The sequence below is a fragment of the Lacerta agilis genome, chromosome 6 (assembly GCF_009819535.1).
Source record: "Lacerta agilis isolate rLacAgi1 chromosome 6, rLacAgi1.pri, whole genome shotgun sequence".
Taxonomy (NCBI): domain Eukaryota; kingdom Metazoa; phylum Chordata; class Lepidosauria; order Squamata; family Lacertidae; genus Lacerta; species Lacerta agilis.
Window position 1 is genome coordinate 27,030,307 of NC_046317.1, and position 12,339 is coordinate 27,042,645.

The 12,339-nt window shown below is 45.1% G+C and overlaps 1 protein-coding gene across 6 annotated transcripts in view; it reads right to left on the reverse strand.

Annotated features, from left to right (window-relative positions):
• Positions 1-2,713: 2,713 nt before the first annotated feature.
• Positions 2,714-12,339, reverse strand: part of SAMD13 (sterile alpha motif domain containing 13) — a 28,767-nt gene continuing 19,141 nt past the window's right edge. For 5 of the 6 annotated variants that reach the window (XM_033151700.1, XM_033151701.1, XM_033151702.1 and 2 more), the window contains one exon: positions 2,714-4,410. In XM_033151700.1, the coding sequence (XP_033007591.1) occupies positions 4,267-4,410 (144 nt within the window). In that variant the 3' untranslated portion in view covers positions 2,714-4,266. Of the gene's footprint in view, positions 4,411-7,516; positions 8,587-12,339 lie in introns of those variants that run through there. The other variant, XM_033151698.1, reaches the window with a different exon arrangement.

Sequence of the window (12,339 nt, forward strand, 5' to 3'; positions counted from 1 at the left end):
AGGGAAGCCTGATTGTTCCCTGAAGCCCAGCTCTCCGCACCAGCCTGCCATTGACCAATTCTGCAGACTGACGCAGAACAGGATTTCAAGCTGAAGCTCGCGCTCCGGCAAGGATCAGACCCCGAAGCCCAGCCCTGCATTGTTGGCAGGAGGGGAGGCGCTGGCCGTCCTTCAAAGCTGCCGCACCCCTAAAAGGGGGTAAGCAGACGTTGCACACAAGAGGAAGGCATCAGCAGGCTTAGGGAAACCCCAAGGTTTGCAGAACGACCCAAAATTAAAAGCCATAAAGGGAACTTCCTCCCCAAACATCCCAATGAGGACCAAATAGACTCAGTAGGTACAAAATGCTGCCCGGTTATTGTGGGTGGGGAGAAAAACCAGGTTAGGGTTACCAGCTTCCTGGAACAGGCCCATGCTCCACGCTGTGGCATTTTGTTGCAGTCCCACTTATGTATTCTAACCCTTAGCTTATATACCGGTTAGTCAAAAATAAATAAATCTCTAAGTGGTTTACACAAAATGGTAAATTCATTTTAAAAATAGCAATGAAAACCACCTTTAAAACCGTAAACATATTTATCAAAATATGGATGAAAATCAACAGGAAAAAAACAGAAGGAGGTACATAATAAAAGCACATGTCTGGGCAGGTTTGCCTGAAGTAGGCATCAAAAACTGTACAACGAAGGTATCTGTTGAATATATCAACATGAGATCCTGCTGCTATCTAAGTGGAAACTCCAAACACAGGGTACTTTCTCCCTCTGTACTGGTGTTATGCAAACACAAATCTGTAATGGAGTAGGCTTGCCATACGTCCGGAAAATTCCAGACATGTATGGAAATCGGATGCCTAAAATGCTGCCGGAGTTGGGCAGTCGCCATCCAGATGTGCTTGGCAGCGATCGCCCTGCGGTGTCAGGGTCCTGCGACGGGAAAGCCGGTGGGTCTCCTCCACCAATGGGGGCGGTTATTCATAAAACCCTGCTAAGTGTGCCCTCATCTGCAGTTCGGGGCAGAAAAAAACTTCCGCATTTTCTGTCTTCCTCCTTGAAATCCACAGCCCCCTCCTGCAACGGAATGAGCGCAGCCGGATGGGGCACAGGGCTGGAACTGAACATCAATAAAATTTAGGGTCTGTGCAGACTGGGTCCCTTTAAGAAATAACATGCCAAACCATTTGGTTGCCAAACATCCAGCTTTGCAGGAAGATGGTCTTGCAGCATTCCTCTGCAACATGACTCCTACACACACACACACACACAGCTTTGGTGGACAATCCTACATTGACAGGGCCAGAAATGTGCCATCCCAAAATGGATCTGCAGCCCATAAAGCAGGCATAGACAAACTCAACTCTCCAGATGTTTTGAGACTACAGTTCCCATCATCCCCGACCACTGGTCCTGTTAGCTAGGGTTGGTGGGAGTTGTAGTCCCAGAACATCTGGAGGACCGAGTTTGCCTATGCCTGCCATAAAGGCTGCTGCCTTCAGGTAACTACTGTGTTACTTAGAAGCTGGTTAATTGCCCATTTAAACATCACAACAAGCGTAGTTAAATCGGTATCTCTCTGTAAGGCAATTCAATCCCATTCTTGAAATGCGGTTTGCTCATTCTGAAGGTAACCTTTTAAATTCTGGAAATGCAATGCAGCGCTGCTATGTAGTATGTGGCAACCGGTTAATTAATTTATAAAAGATGCAGCAGCAGCCTTAATCAATCAACGAGGAACCTGTCATATCTGAATTTCTCCATCTCAGCCAGGCACGTTTCTGCAATTTACCAAAGGACAGCAGACATCCAAATGCCAACCGCCATCCTTCCTCTATGTTGTATGGACACTCCTGAAGAAGCAGGAATAGATAAATTGCTGATATGGTGCTGCAATTACAAATCTATTCATCTCACTTGTGAATGAATTTGAATACATTTTGGAATGATGAAATTTTGCTCAGCCAAGTACAAAGTTTCAGGCTGAGTGGAATCCGAACTTCCAATCGTTGCATCTGCGCATTTCAGCTTGCTAGACAGAATGATACCTTCTCCTACCCTACACACTGTTCTGGGAGTTTTCTTGACACACACACACACAGCCAATTTCCAGGGCGGACATGGAAGGAGGGAGGAAAGCCCTGTTGGTCAAGGAGAAGTTCATCTATAGGGCTTCTGCTGGTGGGGCAGGTTGGGTGAACCCCTTCAGTTATCTCAAACAGCAGAGCTGTTTGAGAGCCATTGTCTTGTAGGCAGTACTAGACTAGAACCAATGGATTCCCTCCCCCCCCCCCACTACACACAAACAAAATCAGAAATCCATTGCCCTTCTCAGTTCATAGCTCTGGGCAATTTGAATGCTGGCAACTGTAAGCAGTTGAGGCTTCAGGTAATACTCTGAAGGTCCTAAATAATCCATTGATCAAACTTTTTGGGAAATCTGAATGATGGATCAAGATGCAGCACTCTCACCTTTTTGTTGTTGTTGTTGTTGTGAGTTCCAATGCTAAGTAGAAGAAATCCCAATATGGATTTCACAGAAGTGGAAGTTTCTCCCAACATGGAAGGACAGCAGGTAGAAAATCTTCATTTGCTGAACTGAGGTTGGTTGCAGTTTTGAAAGTTGCAGTATTAAGGTGTCTTTCAATATGGAGCCAGGGATTGTGGTGGTTCACAATGAGAGTTAAACACTTTGAAATAAAAGAGAGCTCAAAACCAAATTGAATCAAAACACAAGCAACATCTTTGTTGACTTAACAAGTCTGCAGTTAAAATAAGGAAATGATCAAAACAGATTGAACTACAGTGTTGTCCTTCATCAGAAATTCACAATAATAAGACAACATCCTTTTGCTTTTCGGAAATAGAGGTGTTCAGCTCATAAATCCAGCCATGTTGCCAATTTTTTTTTTACAGCACCATCAGAATACAATATTTTAAAGTATGAAAGAGATGTCGCTTTTAACACTTTCCCAGCAGAACTGTTAGCAAATAAGTTATAAATTAGAACAAGAACAAAACAAAATATGTCTTACAGAGCAACACAAACTGTTGTTATTTTTTTTTAAAAAAAACACCCTGCTTTTCACAAAACATCTTTTAAAATTCAAAGAACATTAGCACAAACGAGAAACAACAGAGGAAATTTTACAACCCAGTTTCACCTCTGCGCAGCTGCTTCTGCCCTCAAAAGGTGCTAGGCTAATCATATGCACAGCGTTAAACATTACAATATGCTATGAACAAACCTTAATAAGGTCAAAAATAGGACCCCTCTGCAAAAAAGGGCGATTTTGGCAAATTTGGAACCTCTTGCTAGTGTTACAAAGGAGCTGTGACTCTAAAAGCAAACGTCAACTTCCGCTGATCCACACCCTCCCAATTCACTTTCAAATCCGAGTACAACCCATTGTGAAATAATTTTGTGCAAGCACCACTGAAGCAAGAGGGAATTGTGCAACGGCACTACTGAGGTTCAGTGGCTGTATTTCGATGCCACAGCAAACTAGAACTTAACACGAGCACAAGCATCAAACTTTCTCCAACCCTCTCCTGTTCTGCTGCACCCACAAAGAGTTGGAAAGCTTTTCCTTCCATTTTGTTTCCACAGCAGCCTATTGCATGCTCCTAACTGAGAAATTGTGGTTAATCTTAACTATGGTTGGATCAAGCTGGCACAAACCATAGTCAACATTAACCAAAGTCTGTCAGCTGGGAAAACAGAACAGGCTGTGGTTAAAGCAAAAGTAGAAGCTTCCCAGCTTCTTCTTGTGGATGCACTAGAGAAGAAGGAAGCGTACAAGCTCGAGGTTCACCTAGGGTTGCTCCATCCCTCTAAGCTATGCCCAACGAGTCACGTGCAAGAGATATTTATGGTGAATAGCATCCTTACCTTTCAAACAGTAATTCTAAGAATCAGTGTTTTTTGTCTAGCTTTCACATTAAGAAGTACCTTTTCCGTTTTTACTTACCTTTTTATCTCACTGAAGAAAAACTATTGAGCTGGTCGTATACTTGATGGAACAGTGAGAAACTCATCCCTCCCATCAGTTCAATAATCACCATACAGCATATTGCTAAAGCTATCCAATAGGATATATCTATAAATATATATTTATATATATATATTTATATCAGTGCCATTTTGGTTTAAACTCTTTATGTACACATACAGTCTTTTTTTTTTTTTTACAAAGTTCCATCAACAAGAAACCAAAGTTGCTTATTTATTCTGAATACCAGAGACACAACATGGTCCCCATCTGACAGTCCACTATAGGGAAGTGTTCTTGAGATGCTGTGTCTGTAGAGGCTTTACGTGATATTCATAGATCTTCAGTGCAGGTCCCAGTTTTAATGAAAGTCCAGTAAGCACATCATTCCTTGTCATCAACAGTAAAGATTTCCCATCAATTTCCTAAGGGTGGAAATCAATAAATATGTCAGACAATTTATGAAAGCAAGAGGGTGTCAAAAACCTCAAGAAAGGAATGCACCCAGGAACTGGAACAGCTTGCAGAGTCATCACCAGGTGCCCAGTTCTGTACTGCGGCCAAGGGGGCCAGGCATGGTCTTCAGATCCAGAAAATGCTACTTCCTCTTCCTCTGAACAGGCTAGGTCAGGCTTCCTCAAACTCTGCCCTACAGATGTTTTGAGACTACAGTTCCCATCACCCCTGACCACTGGTCCTGCTAGCTAGGGATCATGGGAGTTGTAGGCCAAAAACATCTGGAGGGTCGAGTTTGAGGAAACCATGCCAGCCAGAGGAATTATGTGAGAATGAGTGTGGTCCCTGAGAAACAGTTCCACTTCCTGTCCAAATACTTCCAGGTCATTCCTGGGCTTACGTCACACTGAGGAACCATCATGGGTCTGGTGGTTCTCAGAGAGCACCAGAAAGTGTAAAGCAGGCTTCCTCAACCTCGGACCTCCAGATGTTTTTGGCCTACAACTCCCATGATCCCTAGCTAGCAGAACCAGTGGTCAGGGATGATGGGAATTGTAGTCTCAAAACATCTGGAGGGCCGAGGTTGAGGAAGCCTGGTTTAAAGTAAGGGAGAAATTAAATAAAGGAAGAGCTCCCTGTGAGTGGGCAATTCATGTTTAACAGTAGCTTCACCTGCCAGCTTCTTTCTTTTGCTAGTCTGCCGTAGTGGATGGGAACTCCAAGAAAACACAAAACCTTCCACTGGTCTCCAACCACCATTCTCCCTCAAATTCCACACAACTCCCCCAAAATCCTCACCACCCCCATTCTTATATGCCCATTTCCTGAACGCTCCTTTCTGGTAGGTTTTTTTTTTTTAATATTGTCTCTTGTGCACCTCCAGTTGGTGGGGAAGCAGCTCTAGTGAACTGGAAGCAGGTGATGCCACATATAGGAAACCTGGATTGACCCAAATTTACTCTTATGGTACAGCAGCTGTCAGAAAGCATGTGACCGCTAAGGGCAGTTATTGGATTGGGTATAGTTTTCTTTCCTGCCTCAAACATCAAACTGCTATGGTGTCTTTACTTACAACACTTACTAAATGAGGTTGCAATACTCATATCTTGGTCAAAGTGTGGACTCTGTGCAAGCACAAAATGGCTGCCATGGGCAGTCGAAAACCAGTGAGGGTACTGGATACCAGTGAGTACTGCCAGACCAAAAAGCTGTCACACCAAAAAGCTGTGTGTACAGCTTGCTTGAGAAAGGCACAACACAGGGTTCTGTGTGGAGTGGCAGTATACTGACTGGCCAATTTGTACCAATCTGAGATTCCTTATACTTGTGATTTACATATTATATTGGCCTGCTAATTAAAAGGCCGTGCTGTTATTTGTTCCCAGTCACCAACCCCTGCAACTGAAAGTGTGGCATCAGCTAATATTAAAATAAAACTTAATCTTGATAAGAGTTTAGCATTCAAAATGTAACTAATGACACATACCTGACTATATTTTCAATTAACTTTAATAGACTATGCTTTGCATAAATCACACATGGCAAAAACGATGTTGACAAGCTAAACTTGCATCTATGAGTTCAGTATTTTATGAGTCTAACATGCCAATTAGGATCCCGCCCCTGCCTGTTCTGCTGTGGTCAGATTCTTGCGATTGAATAAGATTTATTGTTCAAGCTCTCAGGCCATTACAAACAGAATACATGAAGATGTAACCAGTATTAGTAAAGCCACAAGCATGTCCACATTTGTAATTACAATAACCCACAAAAATTGCATATGCAGAACCCTCTTCAATTATAAATATGCATGGCTTTCAGCTGTAGAGATCACAAACGCTGCCACCCAATGAGAATGAAAAATTTCTGGTCCATTCAATCAATGCCTGTTGAATGCAAAAACATTCTAGGAAGAATAGGTATTCACAATTTGTTTCTAACAGCAGAGAACACAGGCTGAATGGGGTCCTTTAACAACTCACTGCCACAGAAGCTGCTGCCCAAATACTTATTCAGGGGAAAATGCTGACTGAGCCGATAACATAATATGAGGTACCACTTTTGAGCTGGGAAGCAGCACTTCATCTTCCCAGCGCTTAGTCGCTTAGTGGACAGACACCCGCAATGTTTCTCTTCCTTCTGACCCTGCTGGCTAGTCCAGAAGCAGCACACAACTTTCAACTTTTAGCATAAGCTAATCCTCATACATACCCTTTTGGTTTGGGCTGAAGCGACACAACAGAGAGATGTGCCACTTTATGATGCTGAGTCAACATCATACACCCGATCACATGCAGGTGCCTGTGTTTGATCTCACAAAAACAAAAGGATGCAGACTTAGGGAACCGGGTGGCGTATTCACCAGGAGACATCGGTATTAATCCTTGGTGCTTTTTTTTTTCCAGCCAGAACGTGCCGGAGCGCAGTTCCAGCACCTCTCAGGTGGGCACCACTGCACTCTATAGACACCTTCACATCTCCACCTGGAGACCTGAGCTTTCATTGGGTGAGATTCTCAGGCCTCAGATTGCATCCAAACAAAAAGGGGCTGTACACATGCATTCTTGTGAGGCTGAGTGTCCAGACCGCATTTAAAGAATATACAAGTGGGATCTACAACAAAATGTTGCAGCACAGGTAGTGCCATTCAGGATTCCAGCCAACTCCGTTCCACTTCCTCCTCCCTCCCCAGTTTTCAGTTCCCTGGCCAACAGTCAGTCTGCATTCTATCACCACTGAGAACGCTCAGTTCTCATTGCGTAGTAGGGATCCCCCAACCCTGAATTTTATTTTATTTTTGGTACTTCTGATGTCATGAGTGGGGCCAATGGGCATGGCTAGAGAAAAACAGTTTTGCAGGACAAGTGTGACTTGTGGGCTGAAGTCTCCTCATGCATGCCTAAATAAAGCTCATGATGAGACTGGAGGAAGCTTTTCTAATAAGCTATTGCCCGTCCAAAGGCTTGCCCGAACCTCCAAGCACCACAAAACATTTCCACCAGCCCATCACACAATGTGAAACACTGCACAAGTTCCTAATAGACTCAGTACCCTAGCGTAGCAGCTGCCCCTTACCAATTTACAGCCGGGAGCCCTTCAGTGACAGATGGGCTGTTCTTCAACTTCAACGCGTTCCTTGCCGTCCACTACAATTCTCTTGGTTACAACCTTTTTGCCGTCCACTACCTTGCTGGTGGTAATGATGGACTTGAACCTTCCTTTCCTGCCGCTGTGGAGAGCAGTGCAGGAACAGCCGCCGGTGATCTCGGAGCCAAAGGAAGTGAAGCCGGTTCCTGCAATGGGTGACACCCCACTGATAGAGACGGAAAAGCTGCTGTCGCTTCTGGTTCTTCTTCTTCCATGGAGGCCTCGCTGGTTGCCAGAAATGTCGTCAAGCAGGTCGTCAAAGATATTCAGCGAAAAGGTGTCCACCCCCTTGCGCACATCCAGGGGGGATCTGTGGAAACTCGGTTCGGTGTCGAGGTGCCCTTTGTCTCTCTCCTTGTCTCCAGACCCACCATGTCTGCATGTACCCCTGCCTCTTTCATGCCACTCTCTCTCACGTCCACTTCCTTTGCGGGATCGGTCATAGGCATCCCTCTTTTTAGTATCAGACAGGACCTCGTACGCTTTAGAGAGTTCTATGAATTTCTTTTCTGCTGCTTCCCTGTTTCCTGGGTTTTTATCTGGGTGCACTTTTAAGGCCAACTGCCGGTAGGCTTTCTTAATGTTATCCGCAGACGCGGTTTTTTGCACTCCCAGAACCTCGTAATAATTCACCATCTTCTTCCAACGGTCTTAAGCATAAATATCTGCTTCGTCTGTTCCTGGCAAATATCTGAACAATATCCTGATTACGTCCTGGCACCTTGTCAGTCTCACAGTTGAAAGGTTATTAGTACATTTTCCAAAAGAAGGCAGACCTGAAATAACATGAAGCGCTACATGTCTTTGTGTGCACTACCGTTACTTAGGGTTTTAACAGCGATATCCGGGGCACTGACAAACAGGTTGGGGGTGGGGGGGAAGCTGTTTCAACATCCAACGACTGATTTCAAAATGGTTCAAACAGTCCACTGTCAGGGAGAAATTATGACGTCGCTATGACATCAGCCAACTGCTAGGTTTCAGCCATTTTCATTTGCATACTGCAATTTCATTGGCTATGAGGGTGGGATGCTCGCCGTTTGCATACTGCAATTTCATTGGCTATGAGGGTGGGATGCTCGCCGTTCAGAATTCGATGAGCACAGCTGTATAAGGATGAGCACAGCTGTAAGGCACTTTGATTTTGGAAACTGGCCAAGGGGATTATACTTTCTGCTATATACACATGTAAAGTACAATATATGAAAAGATCTGCATTTATTCATATACCCACGTAGCCCAGCTGCATTGCCAAGATATATGTTTTTGATAGGCAGACATAATAGCAAAGCTGTAGACACAGCATGCTAGCAACTTGTTGGGATAATTTTAATGAAAGAACTCTCTTCAGATAATTAAAATTAAAATTGTATAATTTCCTTTGAGGTTGTCGGGGTGTTTTTAGAAGCATGCAGAGCAGATGGTATCTGGAAGGAACGTTTCAAGTATGAATGGCTCCTGCATTTGTTTCTGGCTGGCTTCTGCTCCTGTTTAGTAAAGTTTTGACATCTTCTGGTTTGCTGATTTTCACTTTGGTTATTAACAGGGAACTTTTCTTGCCTGAATATTCAGAATCCCAACAGCATCTTGAGATTTAGCAGACAACTCAGGGTTAGAAGTGCTTACACTCATCCACAATAAACATGCATCCTGAACGGCGTTCCTCTTTATTCTCCTCCCTACAGGACCTCCCTTTAGCAACATGGGTTCCACTCCCACCAAATCTGTTCACCAACTACTAGAGCAGTGTTCCCCAACCTTGGGCCTCCAGCTGTTTTTGGACTACAGCTCCCATCATCCCTAGCTAGCAAGGCCAGTGGTCAGGGATGATGGGAGTTGTAGGCCAAAAACAGCTAGAGGCCCAAGGTTGGGGAACACAGTACTAGAGGAAGGTGCAATCTTCCACCCATGGTTTTACTAAGGCTGTGGTGACTATACACTGCTCGCAAACCAGCCATATACAGGGATAAGACTTCACACCCCACAAGCATTGTGGGAGTATCTGATTTCTGTTTACTCCTTCAGACAGATGTTAAAGGCCATTATTTATCACCAAGTGTTCCTTGATTGCCGGGTTTGTTGCTTTTGCTCTTGGTGTTGTATATTTCCCCTCTAGCCTTTCAAAAAAGAAAAGAAAACCCCAACCTTGTTGATATTTTGCAGTTTTGAAATTAATTCACTATTAAACTGTGCTGTGTTGTTTCAGTTTTATTTACTTATTAAGAATATTTCTGTACAGCCATATCATAAAAATATCAGGGCACTGGAGTGGGGGGTTAGAGACAACTGAAAATGCAAGTAACCATTAAAGTGACTGGCTAATTAAACAGCTGCAAAGCTTTGTAGGACTAAGTTTTGTTGTTTTGCAGGACTAAGAGTAGGGAGACCCAGGTTCAAACCCCTGGTTACGTGGTTTTCACCTCCATTTCATTTTCAGGAGTGAAGCAAGGGTAAGTTTGGCTAAAGCTAAGGATCATGGGAAATGACGTCTTGCCTCAACCTCGTGTATAGTCTTGTAGCTGATTTCCCTATGTTTGACCTCCTTGCCAGTGAGGTCACGAGAATCCAGAAAATTCATTGACTGACACACCAGGGTTGCTAGGTTGCAGTGATGGCAATAAGGCAAAGCAATTGGTAAACAAAAGGTCAGCAAATAAATGTAATAAAAGAACAGACCTTCCCATCTAATTAGTGCCCAGCCGGAAAGGGAGGGGAGCAACCGGGCAGAATGAGCCAACACAATCAACCCAGCCATGTTTGTGCCAGTCTTGTAAAAATATTACTGCAGCAAAGTAAGATGAAGCTGTAGAAAAGCGACTCCTACACCGTTGTGGTAATGAATGAAGGGCCCCTGAAGGAAAAGCCAGGAGTACGAGTATGCCCTGAGAGAGTCAGCAAAGGGTGTGTGGCTGGAACGGTGTGGGTTATGTTTTGTCTTTGTAAGGCTACTGTTACAGGCTGGCAACCTCAACTGGGAGTTCTGGATTGCTAAAAGCTGCCTTAGACCAACAATTCCTGAAGGTGCCATATTTTCCCCACCTCTGCAACCAGAGGGAGGCATCTCTGGGCACCTTGCCAAAGCTCACAATTCTGCTAGGGCCCCCCCTCTTGACCCCCAGAGCCTCTTGGGCTCCTGCTCCTTGCTGTGCTCCAGTTGCCCGTTCCCCCTGTCCTCTCGGAACATGCAAGCAGCAAGGAGGCAAAGCAATGCCTTTCCCGTTGCTTGCCCCCTCTCCCTCTAGGTAGCTGTGCACATTTGGCCCAGAGGAAGTTAATGGGTTTCATGGCAGAGGACACGGATCTAAACAGGGATGGGCCCCAACGCAGGGCATCTTGCCCAAGGGCTCTCTCTGGCCTCGTCACTATGGCATCCTCAGGTCACCTTCATCATCGCTGCTGCCGGAACATCCTCCCATGCCAAGGCAGTGCTCTCTCAAGGAACTGCACACACCACCAATCAAGCAGCAGCTCCCTCCAGGGTCTCTGCGGTCCGATTTCAAGGCTAGCAGTTGATGCCAGTCTAATTGCTGATCCTGCTGTGCCTTCCTATCCCAGCCAAGCTTCCTTGGCAGGAGAACCTGGAGGACGCCTTACTTAAGAGGTCCGGATGAGTAAATAAACCCGGCCACGGCAGCTAATGCAAACATGGCAAATTAACCAACTTACTACTGTAGTACTGCGGTTACGCAAAACCTATCGGCAGCGCCCGCCCCAAGTTATTACTTAATGTTAGCTGCATCACAGAGTCAGTCCTAAAGCAGGTCTGTGGATCGACACCAGCCATCATGCTGGCAGCAGGGTTTAGGTCACAGGTACATGCAGGTACCAGAACTGCAGCTCGGCCCCGGGAGATTCCAAGTGCACTGCTGAGCCCGGGAAGAACACATTTCAGGTAACCACATCCTCATCCATCCAGAATCAGGGGTCGGAATATGTGATTTCAAATCAACACCCCACCCCCTCTCTTTTTTTAGAGACTGAGGGGATAGGGGCAGCCAGGCTTTCTGATGTCCCCAGCTACATCTTGAAGCAATCTCCTTTTGGGCCAGCGCACAGGAGGGAGGAGAGTGGTTGTTCTGATGCAGCTTCCCCATACCAGGAGTCCTCCAGTTGTTTTTGAACAACCACAACTCACATCAGCCCCGCCAGTTTGGCTGGGGGTCACTTTGATGGGAAAGGCTAGTCTCCTGTCTACGAGAAGATCTTCATTCCTTTCCAAATATCACACCTGGGTGCTGGAGAAATCCAGCCGCCCATTGTTTTCTTCCACACAGAAACAAACACATGCACGACTCCAAATCCATACTACAACTGAGAGTGAAGACGAAAAGGATGTGGGGAGGTTGAACTGCTAACAGAGCGGCAGTGCAGCAAATGAAGCTTGCTCGGTTTCTTCCACAAACCAGAAGTCACGCGTGGGTTGGATTTGGCAAATGCAAGGACTGCACAAAATAAATAAAAATAATAAATAGTAATAATAATAATAATGTGATTCAGCTCACATTTAGAAGAAGAAGAAGAGTTTGGATTTGATATCCCGCTTTTCACTACCCGAAGGAGTCTCAAAGCGGCTAACATTCTCCTTTCCCTTCCTTCCCCACAACAAACACTCTGTGAGGTGAGTGGGGCTGAGAGACTTTAGAGAAGTGTGACTAGCCCAAGGTTACCCAGCAGCTGCATGTGGGGGAGTGGAGACGCAAACCCGGTTCCCCAGATTACGAGTCTACCGCTCTTAACCACTACACCACACT